This window comes from Garra rufa, chromosome 6 (genome assembly GCF_049309525.1).
Source record: "Garra rufa chromosome 6, GarRuf1.0, whole genome shotgun sequence".
Classification (NCBI taxonomy): domain Eukaryota; kingdom Metazoa; phylum Chordata; class Actinopteri; order Cypriniformes; family Cyprinidae; genus Garra; species Garra rufa.
This window is the reverse complement of record NC_133366.1, coordinates 17,849,907-17,870,521: the sequence shown is the minus strand read 5'-3', so window position 1 is coordinate 17,870,521 and position 20,615 is coordinate 17,849,907. Positions and strand designations below refer to the sequence as shown.

The 20,615-nt window shown below is 36.0% G+C and overlaps 2 protein-coding genes across 2 annotated transcripts; one reads left to right on the top strand and one right to left on the bottom strand.

Moving 5' to 3' along the window:
• Positions 1-2,635: 2,635 nt before the first annotated feature.
• crybb1l2 (crystallin, beta B1, like 2) lies at positions 2,636-9,185 on the bottom strand. The gene is made up of 6 exons (XM_073843108.1): positions 9,047-9,185; positions 8,105-8,208; positions 7,779-7,897; positions 6,400-6,532; positions 5,526-5,668; positions 2,636-3,346 (listed from the first exon to the last, which is right to left on the bottom strand). Exons 2-6 carry the CDS (start codon positions 8,201-8,203, stop codon positions 3,175-3,177), a joined length of 666 nt encoding a protein of 221 aa, XP_073699209.1. The 5' UTR covers positions 8,204-8,208; positions 9,047-9,185; the 3' UTR covers positions 2,636-3,174.
• A 3,396-nt stretch (positions 9,186-12,581) lies between these two features.
• On the top strand, positions 12,582-18,968 carry cryba1l2 (crystallin, beta A1, like 2). The gene is made up of 6 exons (XM_073843109.1): positions 12,582-12,722; positions 13,755-13,831; positions 14,488-14,606; positions 15,622-15,763; positions 16,233-16,375; positions 18,325-18,968. The coding sequence occupies exons 2-6, from the start codon at positions 13,763-13,765 to the stop codon at positions 18,470-18,472; spliced, it is 621 nt and encodes a 206-aa protein (XP_073699210.1). The 5' UTR covers positions 12,582-12,722; positions 13,755-13,762; the 3' UTR covers positions 18,473-18,968.
• Positions 18,969-20,615: the final 1,647 nt, after the last annotated feature.

Here is a 20,615-nt window from a genome sequence, read left to right as displayed (position 1 = left end):
AACTGACAGCCAAAACAAATGCTGATTTTTATTCAGCGCACACAGCACATGCTCCAAAACTGTTAATAATCATCTTGTGTAATTATTATGCAATCTTTAGTATATTTGACAGTGCACTCGGAATCTTCCTTTTAAATGAGTAATCCTAGACTACTGCTACTTTTAAAGAGATAGTTCACCCAAAAAAGAAAATTACCCCATGATTTATCCTTAAGCCTTCCTAGGTGGATATGACTTTCTTCTTTCAGACAAATACAGTCAGAGTTATATTAAAAAAATGTCCTGGCTCTTATAAGCTTTATAATGGCAGTGAATGGGGTTTAAGATGAAGTTGGATGAATGAAGTCCAATAATAAATCCATCATAAAAAGTGATCCACATGGCTCCAGGGGGTTAATAAAGGCCTTCTGACGCAAATCAATGTGTTTTTGTAAGAAAAATTTCCATATTTAAACCTTCATAGTGTTCTAGTGGATGATGTAGGATGTAGGTGTAGTGTAAGCTCTGGTGAGAATATGCTAGTTTTGTTTACAGCAAAGTAAAACCAAATCTCCTCTTGGCTTATACTGAAATCCTCCAACATTTTTCTTTGCAAATCCTTTTTTGTACTTCTTATTTGTGAACAGTGTTTTGATGTCTCTGCACTCCCGCGTTTGTCACCACATCCGTCACCACGTTCATCACCGCGTTTGCCTACGTCCTACGTCATCCGCTGAAATGCCACTCTCTCATGAACACAGGTATGACAGTTAGCAAAAGCTAGAGATTACGGTCTGTACAGTTGCAAATATGGATATTTTTCTTACACAAATGCATTGATTCACTTCAGAACACCTCTATTAACCACCTGGAGCCATGCGGAGTACTTTTTATGATGGATGGATGTACTTTATTTTGCTTCAAAATCTCAACACCCATTCACTGCCGTTATAAAGCTCGGAATAGCCAGGACATTTTTTAATATAACTCAGACTGTATTTGTCTGAAAGAAGTTATATACACCTAGGATGGCTTGAGGGATAATAAATAATGGGGTCATTTTAAGACAGTATATGTAACATTTCTTTAAAAATATAAATTATTTTATTTTTAATAATTTAGGTGCACTCTCAGGCAAAAAGGTACAAAAGCTGTCACCTTTTCAAAAGGTGCTCATACTTTAGATATTAATTTGTACTTTTAAATATTCTTAATTACCATACAACATGAAAATTTTGACAAAAATGTGCAGCTGAGTTTTTTTTTTTTTTTTTTTTTTTTGTATGAGTATGAATTCACCCAAACTTAAAATAGTTAGGAATTGCTTTCAGTGTTATTTCAGTATCATTGCGATACTGCTATAGCTTTTATTCGTATTTTGAAAGTAGTTTTTGCTTTTATGTTTTGTGCTTTCATTGTAATTTTTCAATTTTATTCATATTGTTGTATTCACTTTTATTTCAGTTTTGGTTTTTAGTTAATTTAATACATCAAGTTACACCAAATACAAATGAGAAGTTTTTTTTTTTCCGAGGTAAAATATTATTTTATTTCAAGTAGCACGTTTTGAATGGTTTTGTTTTAAGTTTTTAGTATACCCCTGTAACTTTCATGCTATTGTCAGTATATACCAACTTTTGCCGCTTAGTTTCATTTTCAATAAAGTTTAGATTTCATAGTATGAAAGCTTTAATTCCAAAAGATCAAGGACTTTTTTTTATTATACTACCTTTTAATGATATGCGAATCTGGACCAAAAAAACAGTCATAAGGGTCATTGTTTTAAAAATTGAGACTTCATATGAAAGCTCAATAAATAAGCTTTCTATTGATATATGGTTTGTTAGGATAGGACAATATTTGGCCGAGATACAACTGTTTGAAAATCTGGAATCTGAGGGTGCAAAAAATCAAAATACTGAGAAAATCACCTTTAAAGTTCTCCAAATTAGGTTCTTAACTAAGCATATTACTAATCAAAAATTACATTTTGATATATTTACAGTAGGAATTTTACAAAAAATCTTCATGAAACATGATCTTTACTTAATTTCCTAATTATTTTTGGCATAAAAGAAAAATCAATAATTTTGACCCATACAATGTATTTTTGGCTATTGCTACAAATATACCCCAGCGACTTAAGACTGGTTTTGTGGTCCAGGGTCACATATATATAAGCTTATAAATAAGCTTCCCATTGATGTATGGTTTGTTATGATAGGACAACATTTGGCCAAGATACAACTATTTAAAAATCTGGAATCTGAGGGTGCAAAAAATTTCAATTCTGAGAAAATCGCCTTTAAAGTTGTCCAAATTAAGTTCTTAGCATATTATTAATCAAAAATTAATTTACAAAATATCTTCATGGAACATGATCTTTAATTAATATCCCAATGATTTTTGGCAAAAAGGAAAATCGATAATTTTGACCCATGCAATGCATTTTTGGCTATTGCTACAAACATACCCGTGCTACTTAAGACTGGTTTTGTGATCCAGGGTCACATATAATACATAAATAATGTTAGCATTTGATATCTCTCTCTGAAAAGTGTTAAATAGTGGATTGATTTTTTGATAATGTGGTGATATGAGAAGCCTGACATATTGAAGGTGAAAGTAAAGTTATAACAAGGTGATAACAAGGAACAACGGTCACAGGTGTTGCTTTTATTACCGTTCCAAAAGGATGTGGAGGTTTTACACGGCCTTCAGGCCAAAACACCCCTCCCTCTGCCACCCATTGTCCCGCCCCACCAACCCACCCTTGTCAATCATCATCCCTGACCCCAAGAGTCAAGCATCAGTTAAGGCTCTTTGTGATGGACTGAATTCCTCAGGGGAAAAGTGAATGGAGGATGAGGAAGGGGAGGAAGAGGGAAGAAAGAAGAAGATGGGAGAAGAGGTGAAGAGTAGAGAGAGAATAATAAAAGGGGCGGGGAAGAAATAGCCATGCTTTCGTCTGATATCAACATCCACATTTTCTCTTGTGGTGTTTTGTTTGCTGAGCTGCTGCCCATATCTGACTGACCTCATTCCTCTCTCCTTCTTTCCCCTTCCCAGGATGACTCATACAGGGGGTGCGCCCCTCCTCTCCTTCTTGGCCCTCCCCCCTCCCCCTCCTTCATCTTCTCCTCCTCCTCTCTTTCTCTCTCCCCTGTTCCCTCTCTTTCTCGTCCTCCCTAGCCCTCACTTGGTGGCCATAGTGTAGCAGCCGTCTGGGTGCCACTGCATGTCACGGATGCGCCTGACGGACTGAAACTGGGGGTGACGAGCACCATACTCGTTAAAGTGACGGTAGTCGCCCTTCTCCAGCAGGTACTGGCTGCCACGGTAACCAGGATACTGGTAGCCCACCCAACTAAGACATGAAATCAGAGGAAAAACAAACAAATATAGAGAATGAATAAACCTGAAATACAGATCTGAGAATAAAGAAGTAACCAGAGCTGGGTAGATTACTTACAAATTGTAATCCGTTACTGATTCCAAAAATTGTACTTAGTAACGTAATCCATTACATTACACCTTTTAGGTAATATAATCAGACTACTTTTAGATTACTTTTGATTTGCCTTGTTTATTGCATTGATTTAAATAGAATAATCTTGTACCATACTGACATAAAATACAAAGAGTACGAAAATATATTCTATATTTAATATACTTATTTTGAAAACTCAGGGGTAGTTCAGGTAAATATAAAAGGATCAGATGACAAAAATGTTTGTGAACTTGTGCATTTTAATGCATTTGAAAGACAAAAGCCTTCCAAAGACATAGAAATAGTGATAGTGATAATTCAAATAAAAATCAATGTGTTAATCTGTAGTTGATAAAATTTCACTTCTTAAAGTTATTTTTAGTAAATCCAGCGGTCAAATGCTGTGCCGCCACCTGAATAATGACTGTTTTTGTATGAATGTCCACAAAATTAGAAGACTTGTTGAATGTATATAAGCTGTATAGGCTATTTTAGACAGGAAAATGTAAAAGATAAAAAAATAGGAATTAGGGAAAATCAATTAATTATGAAAAATGTATTGCTATTGTGTAAATATGTTATCATGTAATCCATAAAAAAGCAACTGTAGTCTGATTATGAGTATTTTAATATCTAATTTAATCTGATTACAAGTACTTAATTTTTGGAATCTGATTACATAATCCAGATCACATTCATTACATCCAGATTTATGAGTAACAACTCAGCTCTGTTTGTAACAATTTTATGTTTTGGCATACTGGTGGCTAATTCCCATGAATTTGTTCAATCTCATTTGTATGATATGCTTATGCCACAATGACTGTTACATTTAGAGGACCTTCATACTTTTTTTTTTTTTCAGAAAAACATAAGTTTCTGATTCACATTGTAGGAAATCACCACCTCATAGAATTACTGTTTTCAAACAGGTTTCCAGAAACTTTGCCATTAGCCGGACAAACTGTCTACTAATTTGTATGAATTCATTTGAACTCATTTGTACACTTTCATACAATCTGTTTTTCTCTCAGTTATGGTTATGTTTAAGAGTGGAACTTTATGCTTACTAGAAATCATATGATTAACACAAAATTGGCACCTGGTAAAGTAGTTACAGCATTAAGAGCTTTGAAGATCAGTGTAAAGTTTACTTATTTTGTCTTCTGGGAAACATGTAACTATCTTCTGTAGCCTTTGAAGGACAGTACTAAAAGAAAGAATATGATATTTTAGGCAAAATAAGAAAAATTTACACATCTCCGTTCTGTTCAAAAGTTTTCACCCCCTGGCTTTTAATGCATAGTTTTTCCTAGTGTTTGAACCTTCTGTAATAGTTGCATATGAGTCCCTAAGTCCCTCAGTGTGAAAAGGTGGATCTCAAAATCATACAGTCATTGTTGGAAAGAGTTCAAATACACAAAAATGCTGGAATAACCAAAGAATGTGTGGGAACCAAAGGATTTTTCTGAAGAACAGCAGGCAGTTTAACTGTTCAGGACAAACAAGGGACTCATAAACAACTATCACTAAATCATGTGGATCATTAAGGTAACAACACAGTATTAAGAATCAAGGGGATGTAAACTTTTAAACGGGGTCCTTTTTATAAACTCAACTATTATTTTCTGTTGTGGACTATATGTAAACATATTTTACATGAAATATCTTATTCAGGTCAGTACTAAATAAACAATAACATGCATTTTGTAAGATCCCTCTTATTTTGGTCCAATAATTAACATTTTGCAGATTCTGAAAGGGGTTTGTAACTTTTGACTTCAACTGTACATTTTCCCATGAGAACAGATGGGACCCCCCAAGAAAAGAGCAACATCTTCACAATTTATACACTTTTTGGTAGCTAGGAGAGAGTGTTTTAACATAAAAACCTACAAATTTCTATTCTAAACTCGGATTTAGGAAGTGAGTGTATAACTTATAGATCACAGACTTCAAATTTCTCTCCTATCAGATCTATTTTTCATGTTGAGATATCTCTTTTATGTTCAGATCCCACAGTCTACTCCGATTTCTTTGATGTGAGACCACTTACGTGCCACAGCTGACCATGATGCTGCCGACGCGGTCGGTAAAGCCGAAAGTGTACATACTGGGCACATCGTCATCGATAATCTCCATTTTACGGCCCTTGAAATCTCCAACTTCATACAGACAGATCTTATGCTTCTCTGGGTCCTGTGAGGAGCACAAACAAGTGCAGATCAAGGTAGAATATTCATTAATAAATGCGTATGATTTCAAAAGTTACATTTTCCAGTTTATCTTTGGGCTTCTAGACACTTTTTTGGATATAGTGACAGAGATATGACAGGAAATGATGGGAGGGAAGAGATTAGAAAATGTTGACTTGGATTGCCTTCAAAAACACACATGTGAGAAAATATATCGGTGAACAAGAATTTAAAAATATTTATTTTTTATTTTTCAGCCTATCTTTAAGCAAGTTAGGGACATGCTGGGAACAGGAATCAAACTTAACATTTCCCAAAGGAAAAACGCGTATCTCATTCACGATAAATCGATGCATCGCGATTCATGGGTCGATTCTGAGCTTAGTTTTTAACAGCAGATGGCGCTTTAATCTAGTTCTTAACCGAACACTCAAATGCTCTGGACTGGAGTTTAAAATAAACACAGCTCAGTGTGAACATCCTTGTAATTCGTTTAAAACTTTTTGAACCTTATTAATTATTATTTTAGATTCAAATGTGTGTAAGAAACTGCTTCTAAAGCATGCAGTGCCATCCGCATTTAAAAACTAAACTCAGACTCGATTCAAGAGATTTATTTCCCTTACCCTATAGTGAACCATAATCTGAATAATTTTATAATTATTTAGCTAAAACGAAATGAAAACATTCTAAACAAAACCAGAAATGCTTATAATGAATAAAAGGGATGAATACCATTCTGACAGGTCTGAAGGACAGCAGGTAGTCATTCCTGTGGCAGTTGCTCCAGCAGTCCCAGCGGGGGTACTCACCCTTCTCCAAGATGTACATCTCTCCGCAGAAGTTCATCTGCTCCCAACCCACCCAACTAAATGGAAAAATGAAAGAAAGTGTTAAAATGCAGAACAGTTGGTAAGTCACTCATATCTGTATCCAGAGCGGGGTAGATTACTAACAAATTGTAATCCGTTACTGATTTCAAATTACATGACACAAATTGTAGTTAGTAACTTAATCCATTATATTACACATTTTAGGTAATATAATCTAAACTACTTTTAGATTACTTTTGACTTAAGCCATTTATCACATTGATTTAAAGGAACACTCCACTTTTTTGGGAAATAGGCTCATTCTCCAACTACCCCTGAGTTAATAAGTTGAGTTTTACCGTTTTGAAATCCATTCAGCCGTTCTGTTCTGGCGATATCACTTTTAGCATAGCTTAGCATAGATCATTGAATCCTATTAGACCAATAGCATCACGTTAAAAAATGACCAACGAGTTTCCATATTTGTTGTATTTAAAACTTGACTCTTCTGTAGTTATATCGTGTACTAAGACCGGTGGAAATGCAAAGCTTCAATTTTCTAGGCTGATAAGATTAGGAACTACACTCCCATTCTGGCGTAATAGTCAAGGAAGTTTGCTGCCGTAATATGGCCGAAGCAGGAGCAGTAATACCACGCAGCACATGTGCAAATGCTAAACTAGCTGGGAACTCATTTCTGATAATACTCCGCCTGCTTCGGCCATATTACGGCAGCAAACTTCCTTGACTATTACGCCGGAATGGAAGTGTAGTTCCTAATCTTATCAGCCTAGAAACTCGCAGCTTTGTATTTCCACCGGTCTTAGTCCACGATATAACTACAGAAGAGTCAAGTTTTAAATACAACAAATATGGAAACTCGTTGGTAATTTTTGAACGCGATGCTATTGGTCTAATAGGATAATAGTGTTCATCAGTAGTTGATGCAACGTTGAAACACTTCTTAAACCGAAAATTATTTTTGCAAATCAGTTTTCAAATGCTATGTCAGCACCTGAATAATGACTGATCTTTGTGGGAATGTCAACTAGTGACGACTTTCTGAATGTATATAGACTATTTTAGAGAGAAAAAAAATGTAAAAGAGGAATTAGGGATAATTTATTGCTATTATGTAAACAGTATGTACTCATGCAATCCATTAAAATGTAACTGTAGTCTGATTACGAGTATGTAATTTAATCTAATTACAAGTACTTAATTTTTGGAATCTGATTATGCAATCCAGATTACATGTAATCAGTTACTACCCAGCTTTGTCTGTATTACAGGAACACTCACGGGCCGCACTCCACGCGGAGGGAACGCACTCTATCCATGCCCATTTCACACACGTTCATGCACTCGTTGGAGATCTCGATCATGCGGCCCTGAAAGTTCTCCTGATCATACACATACATCTGAGAGAGAAGAAAGTCAGGTCAGTTTTGTTTATTATAGAACTATAAATTAAAAGTTGTCAGTTTATCTTAGTTTAAAATGAAAGCATACATACAACTCCCACATCTATTTCTATGGAAACTGGCTTATTTCACACAACTGCTTGCCATCATGCACCTTTTATCAGTCATCATTTATGCATCTGTAAACATGGTACAAATACATACCCTGTAGTTTCCCATGCCCGTTTCGGTTCTCTTCTGAGTTTGAGCAGCCTTCCCATCAGGCTGGGAGGCAGGCTTGGACTTCTCTCCACCAGTGGACATGATGACTACAACAAGAGAGCATATGCGAGAGTGGAGAAACGTGAATAATTAACAGCCTTCTTGCTGGAAATATCTATTGTTGGATGTGTAGTGATGTGAAGGGCTAAATATTGCTCCAAGCAAGAAATGAAACCCATTCCAACAAATCATCGAGTACATTTATAGCCCTTGAATGAAGTCTTCACCCACTTACTTTGAAACACTTACACAATAGTGTTACAGACGTGCAATGCTCATACGTAACTATTTGCCTGAGATGACTAATTTACAAATATATCACCAAAAGAACATGAAACGAGACCCTTAAGGTATCTAGAGGAAATATCGGCTGATACAATTCTTGCTGCTTCTTCAAAATATTTGCGTAAGATATTGAATTAGCCTAGTCCCACATTCTCTCAAGGCTTCAAACATAACCCTTTTTAATTAAAACACCCCTAATAAGTAATTAACAGTCATTTAAATTATAAACCATGTGTTTATTAAATAAATAAAAACCCACATCATTCGCTACTGCATTTTTATATTTTATTTAACAAACTTCTTTAATTCACCCTCTCTCTCTCTCTCTCTCTCTCTCTCTCTTCATATCCACAGTTTTTCTGTATTCATATTTCTGTTATGACAAAAAGGTTACAGTTCATCCTGACGCTGAATAAAGTGCTGTGCTCACAAAAGGATTACATTTTAATTGCCTTCTACCGGTGACTAATGTGTCATAGCTGTTAGAGATATTCTTTCACGAGCCCATGCTGGGGTTTCCTTGCTGTAGACTATGTAGCCAGACTAAACGTGGGATCAACTCTCTCAGTTTGTTTTTGCTCACAGACCTCAGTCTCTTACCTGTGTGTTAGTCAGTTGCCGCTCTCTGTCTCAATCAGCGCGTCAGCGTGTGTATTGAAAGCAAACGTGTGTCCCTTTTATAGGCTGGCGCCCAGCATGGGGGGATTAGGCCCACAGAAACAAACTCGCTGAGCTCACCAACCCACACAGAGAAAAGAAATCACCCCATCATCAAACACTGAGAGAAAGACAGAAAGACAGAGAGATATACTTATTTCTCAAAGCCAAGAAGGCTTTTTCATAACTGTGACTTTGGTCTTTACAAGGTGATGATAAAATACATGCCATTGAACACCATCACAATACAATCTTAAGACTGTGAAATGAATAACATAAAACCTGATGAAGTCATTTGAAGTCAGTGTGATAAATGCTTGGATTGTAACTATTTCCCACTCGTACATTGGATCTATGATGTTTTAAGTAAAAGGCTAATTCAACTGATGGCAGCGGACGTTCATTGTGGTTTTATCTCATTTAGAACTACATTAGCCTGCTTCTGCAACAAACTAAAACTGACTAAACAAAGTCACATTTGTCAGTGTAATGGAACACCATCAGGCACCAAATTGTAGACTTGGCAAGTTTCCAAAGTTACACTGAATGTATGATGTTTTTCATAAAATGCATGCTAATTTGGTTCCGATAAAAGTTTGTTTTTGTTTCATTCACAGTAGATTAAGCTGCTTACGCCGCCCATATGTTGTGTTAAAACTCTGGCAATCATGATGCCAACTGTGAAAGCTAGTTTTTTAGAGTAATATGCCAGAAACAAGCACCAATTAAATCTTAAAGGGACAATTCACCCAAAAATGAAAAATCTTTCATTATTACTTATCCTCAACTCGCTCTAAACCCGTAAGACCTTTGTTTATCTTCAAAACACAAGTTAAGATATTTTTGATGAATTTTGTGAGCCCAGAAAGGTTGTAAGGACATTGTTAAAGTAGTCCATGTGACAGCAGTGATTTAACCATAATGTTATTTTTTTTTTCAATCATACGGATGCACACAAATGTGTCGTGGTACTCTTGTGAAGTGCATTAAAGACTGACACAGATGAGAAGAAATGATTGAATAAAGTTGTTATTTTGGTTTTCTTTGTGCACAAAAGGTATTCTCATAGTTTTATAACATTATGGTTGAACCACTGATGTCACATGAAATATTTTAACAATGTCCTTACTACCTTTCTGAGCCTGGAACGTGTCAGTTGTGTTGTCATCTATGCAGGGACAGAAAGCTCTCGGATTTCATAAAAATATTGTCATTTGTGTTCTGATGAACAAAGGTCTTAAAGGTTTGGAACGACATGAGGGTTTGTAATTAATTACAGAATTTTCATTTTTGGGTGAAATATCTGTTTAAAGGGAACTTGTATGGCTTAATATAACGTAAATGATCTATCTTACTTAAATATGTTGACTTAAAAATCTTGACTTACGTCATTTAAAAAATCTACTTCATTTTATACATGTTTTGGACTATGGGGGGGGGGGGGGCAATTATTTTAATGACGCGAAATGGCTGCAATTATTGAGCTACTGCCGCTACCTGTTGCTATTTTTACCACAAGACAACTCATTAAATAAAATACTTATTTAGTGCCACATTGTGTGGTTGTAATTTTTAGTCGAAGGGCAACAAGAGAAGTGATGCAAGTCTTCACTGCTTTTCCTAGCGATAATAAGAAAATAAAACATTGGGAAAGTGCCTGTGGACGAATAAAACGTCCTAAAGACGTGCACCTTTGTTCTTGCCACCCCAGGATTTTGGTAGACCACAGCTACTGTAAGAGCTTACAAATGGCAGAGACAAGAAATGCTAGATGCCATCCTCGCAGACATATGTAAACATATTGATGCTTGCCATGATGCCACAGCCACTGAAGTTTTCAGTAAGTTTCTCAGCCTAGGTTTCACTCAATATCAAAGGCCTTTAGACTCCTTGTGGGGAAAATCGATGATACAACATTTGGTTTAAGTCTACACTTCCATTGCCACCTGTAAGATCTTTCAGTAGTTGTGGTGATCATTTATTTATATAGCGCTTTTAACAATACAGATCATTTCAGTATTTTATTTTCAGAGTTGTGTATTCTGAATTGTGTTGCGGTAAAAATAGCAACAGTTAGCACCAGTAGCTCCCCAAACACAACCATTTCATGTCATAAGCACCCACATAGTATAAAATATGTATAAAACTATGTGGATTTCTTTAAAAATAATATAAAAATAATGTAAATCTCTCATGGGTTTTCTACTACATACTTCAGTCATAATACCCAGGGCTTTAAGAATCATGGCTGAGTGATACTGTTAGCCTAATAATTGTAGACTAAAAACATGTTACAAGAACATATGGAACACATACTTTTTTACAGACAGCCACAAGGCACTCTTATTTATTTAGGAGGCGAAGCTGTTACTACACTGGCTATGTTCAGAACCGTAATAAATCCCACAATGCATTGAGTTTGACTCTTCCATCTTTAGTGTGATGGATGAACGTAATATCAGCTGTAGTTTGTAACCTTTTTTCTTAAAAAATTTGAGTCTTATGACACAGTAAGATATTTTTAGACAAAATTGGGGGCAAAATATAAATAACCGCATTTTGAAGATGTTAACTTAATGATTTAAGTAGAGAGATCTTTCCTGCTATTTCTTATACATTGTTTTCATGCATTTTAAACTGCATTTGTATTTAGTAAACAGTGATAGTAATCTATTCTAAACCACATTCCTATTACCTTAACACTTAGGTCATGGGTTATGGGCCATTGGTCAGATCAGGTGAGGAGTAGCCATGTGACACCTGTGGATTATAGATTTATGATGAATTTAGCACAGTATGCTTTATCATAAAGGAAAATTTCTGGTTGTATTACAGAATCGTCTTCAATTCTTCACTTAGGATTTGCAAAAAGTTTAGGTGAAATTAAACAAAGTAAACAAATAGAATAAAAAACAGGGGAAAAAACCCTTAAACTTACAATAGGAACTACAATAATTATGTTAAACCTCAAAGATGTAAAACCTCTTTTTTAATCAAGGCACATAAATCAGTGTTTTGGGTATGAATATTCCTAAATAATAATGTGTGAATTCGCCCAAGTTGAGTTTACTGACGATTACCAAACTGTCGTGGCTGTCTTCCAAACCTTAAGACTGCAGACAAACTACAAACATGTTTCTGGGAGCATTGAAAGAGAGGACGTCCACTGTATGCTGTGAGTCAAATCCCTGTATTCTCCACATATAGGCCGCTCATTGTGTAGCATACGATGCACAGTGCTGACCGATAGGAATACAGCCGCTTGCGCTCCATTGTGCGAATCAATGTGTCTGCATTCACACAAACCAAGGGAGCGCGCACTCGCTCACGGTTCCATCAAATCCAATGCGCTGACGGCGCAAAATACTCCACTACTCTGGACTCACAATAAAGAGAATTATCTCACAGACACACACACAGACACACACACTTACACATACACACACACACACACACACACACACACACACACACACACACATACTCCCTCGCAAGTGCTTCTATCAGTTTTAGCGTCGCGACGTCGTCGGTATAAAACAGAAGCGTCAAATAATCATAAAACTCTTCGGCAAACGGGACTGACGAGCATCACTGTAAAGTAGGACAGGTGGAAATTCAGGTAAGATAATAGATCAATAGTGATAGTAAATTTACCTATAAAGACAAATCTAAAAAACAAAAGTTAATAATTTCCAATGAATTAATTTCCCTGGACTTCTTTACAAGATTAAGTGTAGCCTGTATATTAAAGCTTCTGCTGGGAAACATTAGTGCACAACAATCAGAGTAGCATCGAACGCTGAAACAATATTTCGATTTTTTATTTTTTTTATTTTCACTATATTGTTTCAATAATTTTAATCTGCAAATCCAGGTTTTCTGTGGACGAGTTAGCTCAAATACTTTAGTCAAACATCTTTTCTCTCATATAGGCTAACTCAAATTTGTCTCTCTCTGGTTACCTTTCTAAATATTGTCTTTTTCTTTCCTGTGAACTCGTGAGCATCAAATTTATAGCTACTACAAAGGTGGTGCTTCTCAAGTGGCCTTTGAAATGTTATGACCATAAAAGCAATACTTAAGTCCACAAATAACTTTTTTTAACCACAGTTGTTTTGAGGTGAAATGTGTAAGCTATTCTTTTTTTAGTATTTGTATTAAAAAGAGAGCTTCGTGGAGTGATACAAGGGACATGAACGTTGCACCGGTTTGTTATACAGCTGTTACTTGTAAAGTTATCCACCTTATTTTTCCGTAAAAGTGAGAGCGGCCATTTTGTAAATGTTATGGTCTGGCTTCCGGTCTCATCTGCACCCAGCTATTTTCAGCTGTACTAAACAGCTTGTTTTGCTGACTATTGCAAACTGGTGTGTCTCAACATATTATTTTAATGTATTATCTTAATTATGAAGACACTGGTTTAGAGTAAACAGCTATTTCCCTATTTCGCTATTTCCCTATAGCGGCTAATGAACCGGAAGTCTCGGCCATAGGCTTACTTCCACGTTTAAGAATAAAGTGGCTATATTATATTATTTTCTAAAACACCAAATTGTACGTCAAACAGTATGTTTGTATGAAACATAACTGTACATCTCCCAAAGTTTGTAAAATACTTTTGAAGAAGTTTTCAGTCTTTGCTCTTGTGCAGGAAAGAAGATGAACAGAGTTACTAAGATCCAAACGAACACATCAACGTCAGGGATAGACACGGCTCCTTGCTTTAAGGTAAAAAACCTTACCTCTCTTTCTCTCAAGTGAGAAGAACAATGCAATAGTGAGAAACAAGCTATTGATTCTTTGTCTGAGAGGGTTGAAACAAGGCGCCAAACTATCAATATTTTAACAAAGGCTTACTCTGCTTAGGTATTGATTTTGAGACTTTGTAGAAGAATGCTCTGTGGACGGCTGCTGCTGCTACTCCTTGTCCAAAATGTGCAGAAGCATGAGAAGAATTCTGTATTATTTAAAGGCATAGTTCAACCGGAAATGAACACCTTCAGGTTGTTCAAAACCTACAGTATATGAATGTCTTTCTGTTTTGAAAAATGTGGGTAAGCAAGCAGTTTCCGCTCCCAAAATGACTTCCATAGTTTTTTTTTTTTTTTGTGCTATGGATGTCAGCGGAGAGTGAGACAAGCAACCAAGCAAAGTTTGGTTACCCACATTCCTCAAAATATTTTATTTAATGTTCAGAAGAAAAAAGACATTCATACATGGTTGAAACAACTTGAGGGTGAGTAAATGACAGAATTTCAATTTTGGGTAAACTACCCCTCTAACAGATAGAGGACATAATGAAAGGACAGGAGGCCAGTGGTTGTGTGTGCAGGAGAGAGAGACATTTCTCCAAATTAAGGGGTATGTGCATGTATGTTTGTCAGGTGACTGTGTTCGAGCAGGAGCATTTCCAAGGCAAATGTCAGGAGCTCACCTCAGAATGCCACAACATCCAGGAGCGTGGGTTTGACAACATCCGCTCTGTCCGTGTGGAGAGCGGCGCGTGAGTCGCCCACTCTGTGTTAATGATTGCAAAATTTTGCCAGTTAGTAAGGAAATTACAGTTTTAGATGTTTTTGAAAGCTTTTGAGTGTTTCATCCTGTGATGAGATTTGTAAAATGTGTTGGGAAATGTGCATTTTAATAAATTATGAAAATGTCTGAGAAGCGACTCAGGAGGAAAAACAAAGCCAAAAAAATTCCACACCTTAACGCGCATCTTTTTATGAAAATAAAACGAATACACTACCAGTCAAAAGTTGTTGAACTGTAAGATTTTTTATGTTTTTAAAGAAGTCTCTTCTGCTAACCAAGCCTGCATTTAGTTGATCCAAAGTACAGAAAAAACGGTTAAAGTCTGAAATATATTTACTATTTAAAAAAACTGTTTTCTATTTGAATATATTTTAAAATGTAATTTATTCCTGTGATTTTAAAGCTAGATTTTTAGCATCAATACTCCAGTCACATGATCCTTCAGTAACTATTCTAATATTCTGATTTGCTGCTCAAAAAACATTTATTATTATGATGTTTAAAACAGCTGAGCAGAATTATTCCAGATTTCTTTGACGAATAGAAAGTTCAGAAGAACATAATTTATCTGAAATAGAAATGTGTTGTTACATTATTGTCTTTCTCATCACATTTAATCAATTTAAAGCATCCTTGCTAAATAAAAGTATTAATTTCTATGTTTGAGGAACAGCAAATCAGCATATTACAATGATTTCTGAAGGATTGAGTGACGCTGAGGATTGGAGTAATGATGCTGAAAATTTAGCATTGATCACAAAAATAAATTATATTTTTAAAATATATTCAAATAGAAAGCAGTTTGAAATAGTAAAAATATTTGAAAATATTACTGCTTTTGCTGTATTTTGGATCAAATAAATGCAGGCTTGGTGAGCAGTAGAGACTTCTTTAAAAAACATTAAACTTTTTAATGATAGTGTGTATCTCTAACCTTATTTTAAATACCTTATATATGTTTAATTCTCCTTCATTCTGTGCAGCTGGGTGGGATACGAGCACCATGACTTCCAGGGACAGCAGTTTGTCCTGGAAAAAGGAGAATATCCTCATTGGGATGCCTATAGCGGCAGTCTGGGCTACCATGTGGAGAGGATGATGTCACTACGCCCCATCTGCAGCGCTGTGAGTGTGTGAACACACTCTGGTGCTTTGAAATCAGATTTTTCAAACTTTTCATACCAATTGGCCTTCAGAATGCACATTAAGATGTTTTTGATGAAATCGGAATGCTTTATGACCCTGCATAGATGTCAACGCAACTAATATGTTTAAGGGCCAGAAAGGCAGTAAGGACATCATTAAAATAGTCCATGTGTCATCAGTGGCTCAATCTTAATTTTATGAAGCTAGGAGAATACTTTTTGTACATGAAGAAAACAAAAATAACATCTTTGTTTAACAATTTCTTCTCTTTGCCTTAGTCTTGAACATGTCAGTTGCGTTGCAGTCTATGCAGGGTCAAAACGCTCTTGGATTTCATCAAAAATATCTTCATTTGTGTTCTGAAGATGAACGAAGGTCTTACAGGTTTGAAATGACATGAGGGTGAATAATTAATGACAAAGTAGTTATTTTTACATTCCATTTGTAGGACCAGCAGAGCAGTCGTATGGTCATCTATGAGAAGGAGAATTTCTTGGGCCGCAATGTAGAGCTGTGTGATGATTACCCGTCTCTGCAGGCCATGGGCTGGTGCGACAAGCAAGTGGGCTCCATGCATGTGCAGTGTGGCGCGTGAGTAACGCTGGACAAAACACCATTAGTGCCAAACTACTGTTCTCCTAAACGACACATTTCTCATGCTCGACAGCTGTGCTGACAATACACTTACACACGACACAGTCATTGACTCATAGTATCTAGTCCTTGTATTTGTGAAGTGTTAATGATTCTGCTTTCACAATAAAGTACAGTGTAACATACTGTCAGATCGTTCTTTGACTGCACGTTCCTCACTTGGTGCGTCAGACCCACAGGAATACTGTACCTGTGACTGCCACATCTGTTATGTAATGACGTTATATCAACATTTCAGTGCATGTCATCGCCGAAACTGATAATTTAACACAGTGATAATTTACCATGGCAAAATGACTTGCAGTTTTCATCTGTTAGATGATAAAACATCCCATTCTGCCATGAGACATAGGCAAGCAAGTCTTAATTATGACTATTTAAATCATTCCATTTAAAGGTGTAGTTCACTTCCAGAACAAAAATTACAGATAATTTACTCACCCCATTGTCATTCAAGATGGTCATGTCTTTCTTTCTTCAGTCATAGGGATTTAGAAAGAATTTCTTTGAGAAAAGCATTTCAGGATTTCTCTCCATATAGTGGACTTTAATGGTGCCTGCGAGTTCGAACTCTCAAAATGCAGTTTAAATGCAGCTTCAAAGGGCTCTTAATTCCCAGGGGAGAAAGAAGGGTCTTATCAAGCAAAACGATTGTTTACTTAAAAAAAAAAAGACAATTTATATACATTTTAACCTCAAATGCTCATCTTGTCTAGCTCTGCGTGAACTCTGTGCATTCCAGTTTAGACAGTCAGGATATGTTGAAAAACTCATTTCATTTTATCCTTCAACTTCAAACTCGTCCTACATTGCTTTAGAAGTACTGACCCAGTGCTTACAAAGTAAGCATGCAAAGAAGATCAAACGCCCTTTACAAAAAAAAAAGTTAAAACAGCGATGTAGGATGATTTTGAAGTTGGAGGAGAGTTTTTCGACATACTGTAACTGTCATGAACCAGAGTACACGCAGAGCTAGACATGATGAGCATTTGGGGTTGAAAAGTACATAAATTATTTTTTTTTAGAAAATAACTAATCGTTTTGCTAGATAAGACCCTTCTTCCTCTGGGATCATTTGGAGCCATTTGAAGCTGCATTTAAACTGCATTTTGGAAGTTCAAACTTGCAGGAACCTTAGAAATCCACTATGTGGGGAGAAATCCTGAAATGTTTTGCTCAAAAAACAATCTCTTTATGACTGAAGAAAAATGACATGAAAATCTTGGATAACAAGGAGGTAAGTAAATTATCTGTAAATTTTTGTTCTGGAAGTGAACTTCTCCTTTAAGTCACACTTTATTTTAAGGTCCAATTCTCACTATTAAAGGATTAGTTCACTTCCAGAATTAAATTTCCTGATAATTTACTCACCCCCATGTAATCCAAAATGTTCATGCATTTCTTTCTTCAGTCGAAAAAAAAAAATTAAGGTTTCGGAGGAAAACATTTCAAGATTTTTCTCCATATAGTGGACTTCAATGGTGGCCAACAGGTTGAAAGTCCAAATTGCAGTTTCAATGCAGAAAATGACTGATTGTTTCACTATATAAGACCATTATTCTTTTGTTGGGATCATGTAGAGCCCTTTGAAGCTGCATTGAAACTGCAGTTTGGACCTTCAACTCGTTGGCCACCATTGAAGTCCAATATGTGGAGAAAAATCCTGGAACGTTTTCCTCAAAAACCGTAATTTCTTTTTGACTGAAGAAAGAAATGCATGAACATTTTGGAATACATAGTGGTGAGTAAAGAAATCCAGCTGCATTTTGAAGATTCTTGGCTTCTATTAAAACACTTTTCTTCCATTCCCCTTCACACAGCTTTTCATATTGTGTTCAGTTGCTTCATTTCCTCCTCATTTCCTGTCACGGTCTGTTTCCCTGCAGCTTTGTGTGTTATGAATACCCTGGCTATCGAGGACAGCAGTATGTTATGGAGTGTGATAGGCACAGCGGAGACTACCAGCACTGGAAGGACTGGGGCTCCCACTGCCAGACCCCTCAGATCCAGTCCATTCGTAGAATCCAGCAATAATGCCTCAGGGCGAATGGAGGGAAACGAAAAGCGTGCAGAGTTTGGAAGCAGAGAAGTCACATCACTCATTCTAACAGCAGTCACTATATGAGGTGCAGTGTAGCAAATTGTAAAACCTTTAGTGGTTGCACGTAGTTTCCACTTAGGGTGCTCTAGTACTACACCAAAAAAAAAAAAAGCCACGCATACGCAGATACACATCGCTAATCGTTCAAGAAAAGCCACCAGCAAATGCACATACATCCCGCCATCCAAGCTGAAGTAGTAGCATTTATATACAATATTCATAAGAGAGTAATATTCTTTAAAGCGGAAGCACAGTGGGGGACACTGGAGAGTAAAAATCTGTAAATCAAGATAAGATGTGTATCTGTATATGCAACCGTGTCACGTCTCTGACGTTTGAGTGCCATATGGGGACAGATGGGAGTGTGTGTTAGACCATTCGGAGGAGAGGAGGACAACGGTTGACTAATAAATACATACTCACCTCAAACTAGCATCTTTGTCTTTTTGCCTCTTCACAAAAAGATTAACAATACTCACAAAAAGATTAACAATACTTATTTTTAATGGTTTTACCCTACATATTTATATATAAAACATGCTAAAAACTTGAAAGATGTGAAACACTGCTAAGCACTACAGACGTTTTAATATATTAAATATATTTCATCTAATAAATGTTTTGTAAAAGCAATAAGGCACTAATAGACAAGGCATGTTATGCTGGGGATTAGGGAAATTACAGTTGAAGTCAAAAGTTTGCATACACCTTGCAGAATCAGCAAAATGTTAGCTCTTTTACCAAAATAAGAGGAGTCATACAAAATGCATGTTATTTTTTATTTAGTACTGACCTGAATAAGATATTTAACATGAAAGATGTTTACATGTAGTCAAAAAGAAGAGAAAATAATAGTTATAAATAATTGATAAAAATGTCCCTCTTCAGAAGTTTACATACACTTAATACTGTGTTGTTACCTGAATGATCCACAGCTGTTTTGTGGATGAGTCCCTTGTTTGTCCTAAACAGTTAAACTGCTTGCTGTTCTTCAGAAAAATCCTTCAGGTCCCACAAATTCTTTCAACAATGAGCTATGATTCAAGCTATGATTTTGAGACGTACCGTAATTATTTTATTTGCATGATAATTTTGACCTCTGTACGATGTATGATCAATAATGAAAAAACAAAACATAATGTACGATAATTTCAGAATTTTGTGACACCTAAAATGATGGTTGTTGTAATCACAGAGCTTCTATAGTAATTGATCTGGCTTTGGATCCTACGTCTACTGTGCCCTGCTTTTAAGCCAAGGAGCACTATGTTGCAGTCCATGAAAGCATCAAGTCTGTACCACAAAAGGACCCCTCAACAACTGCAATCAAGCAGGCTTCTGATGACAGCGACTCTTTTGACCGTCTTATTTTGTCTTCTGGGAAACTACCTTTTGTTGCCTCTGTAGGGTAGTACTAAATGAAAAAATATGATATTTAGGCAAAATAAAAAAAAATGCACACATCTTCATTCTGTTCAAAAGTTTACACACCTGGCGTTTAATGCATCATTTTTTCTGATGGAGCACCAGTGAGTGTATGAACCTTCTGTAGTAGTTGCATATGAGTCCCTCAGTTGTCCTCAGTGTGAAAAGATGGATCTCGAAATCATACAGTCATTGTTGGAAAGGGTTCAAATACACAAAAATGCTGAAAAAAACTGAATTCGTGGGACCTAAAGGATTTTTCTGAAGAACAGCAGGCAGTTTAACTGTTCAGGACAAACAAGGGACTCATGAACAACTATCACTCAACAAAAAACACAGCTGTGGATCATTCAGGTAACAACACAGTATTAAGAATCAAATGTATGTAAACTTTTGAACATGGTCATTTTTTATAAATTCAACTATTATCTTCTCTTGTGGACTGTATGTAAATGTCTTTTATGTGAAATATCTTATTCAGGTCAGTACTATATAAAAAATAACATGCATTTTGTATGATCCCTCTTATTTTGGTAAAATAATAAACATTTTGCAGATTCTGCAAGATGTATGTAAACTTTTTCTTCAACCGTATTTTAATGTGAAGATTCTCCTATTATACACCCTCATACAAAATTTCCAAATGTATGT

Excerpts from the sequence above, each read along its gene's own strand:
- crybb1l2 (XM_073843108.1), bottom strand. The coding sequence starts at position 8,203 with ATGTCCACTGGTGGAGAGAAGTCCAAGCCTGCCTCCCAGCCTGATGGG. Across the intron at positions 7,898-8,104 it reads CGGGCATGGGAAACTACAGG|ATGTATGTGTATGATCAGGA; the intron begins GTATGTATTTGT and ends CTTCTCTCTCAG. Across the intron at positions 5,669-6,399 it reads CCTTCAGACCTGTCAGAATG|GACCCAGAGAAGCATAAGAT; the intron begins GTATTCATCCCT and ends TGCTCCTCACAG.
- cryba1l2 (XM_073843109.1), top strand. The coding sequence starts at position 13,763 with ATGAACAGAGTTACTAAGATCCAAACGAACACATCAACGTCAGGGATA. Across the intron at positions 13,832-14,487 it reads ACACGGCTCCTTGCTTTAAG|GTGACTGTGTTCGAGCAGGA; the intron begins GTAAAAAACCTT and ends TATGTTTGTCAG. Across the intron at positions 16,376-18,324 it reads ATGCATGTGCAGTGTGGCGC|CTTTGTGTGTTATGAATACC; the intron begins GTGAGTAACGCT and ends GTTTCCCTGCAG.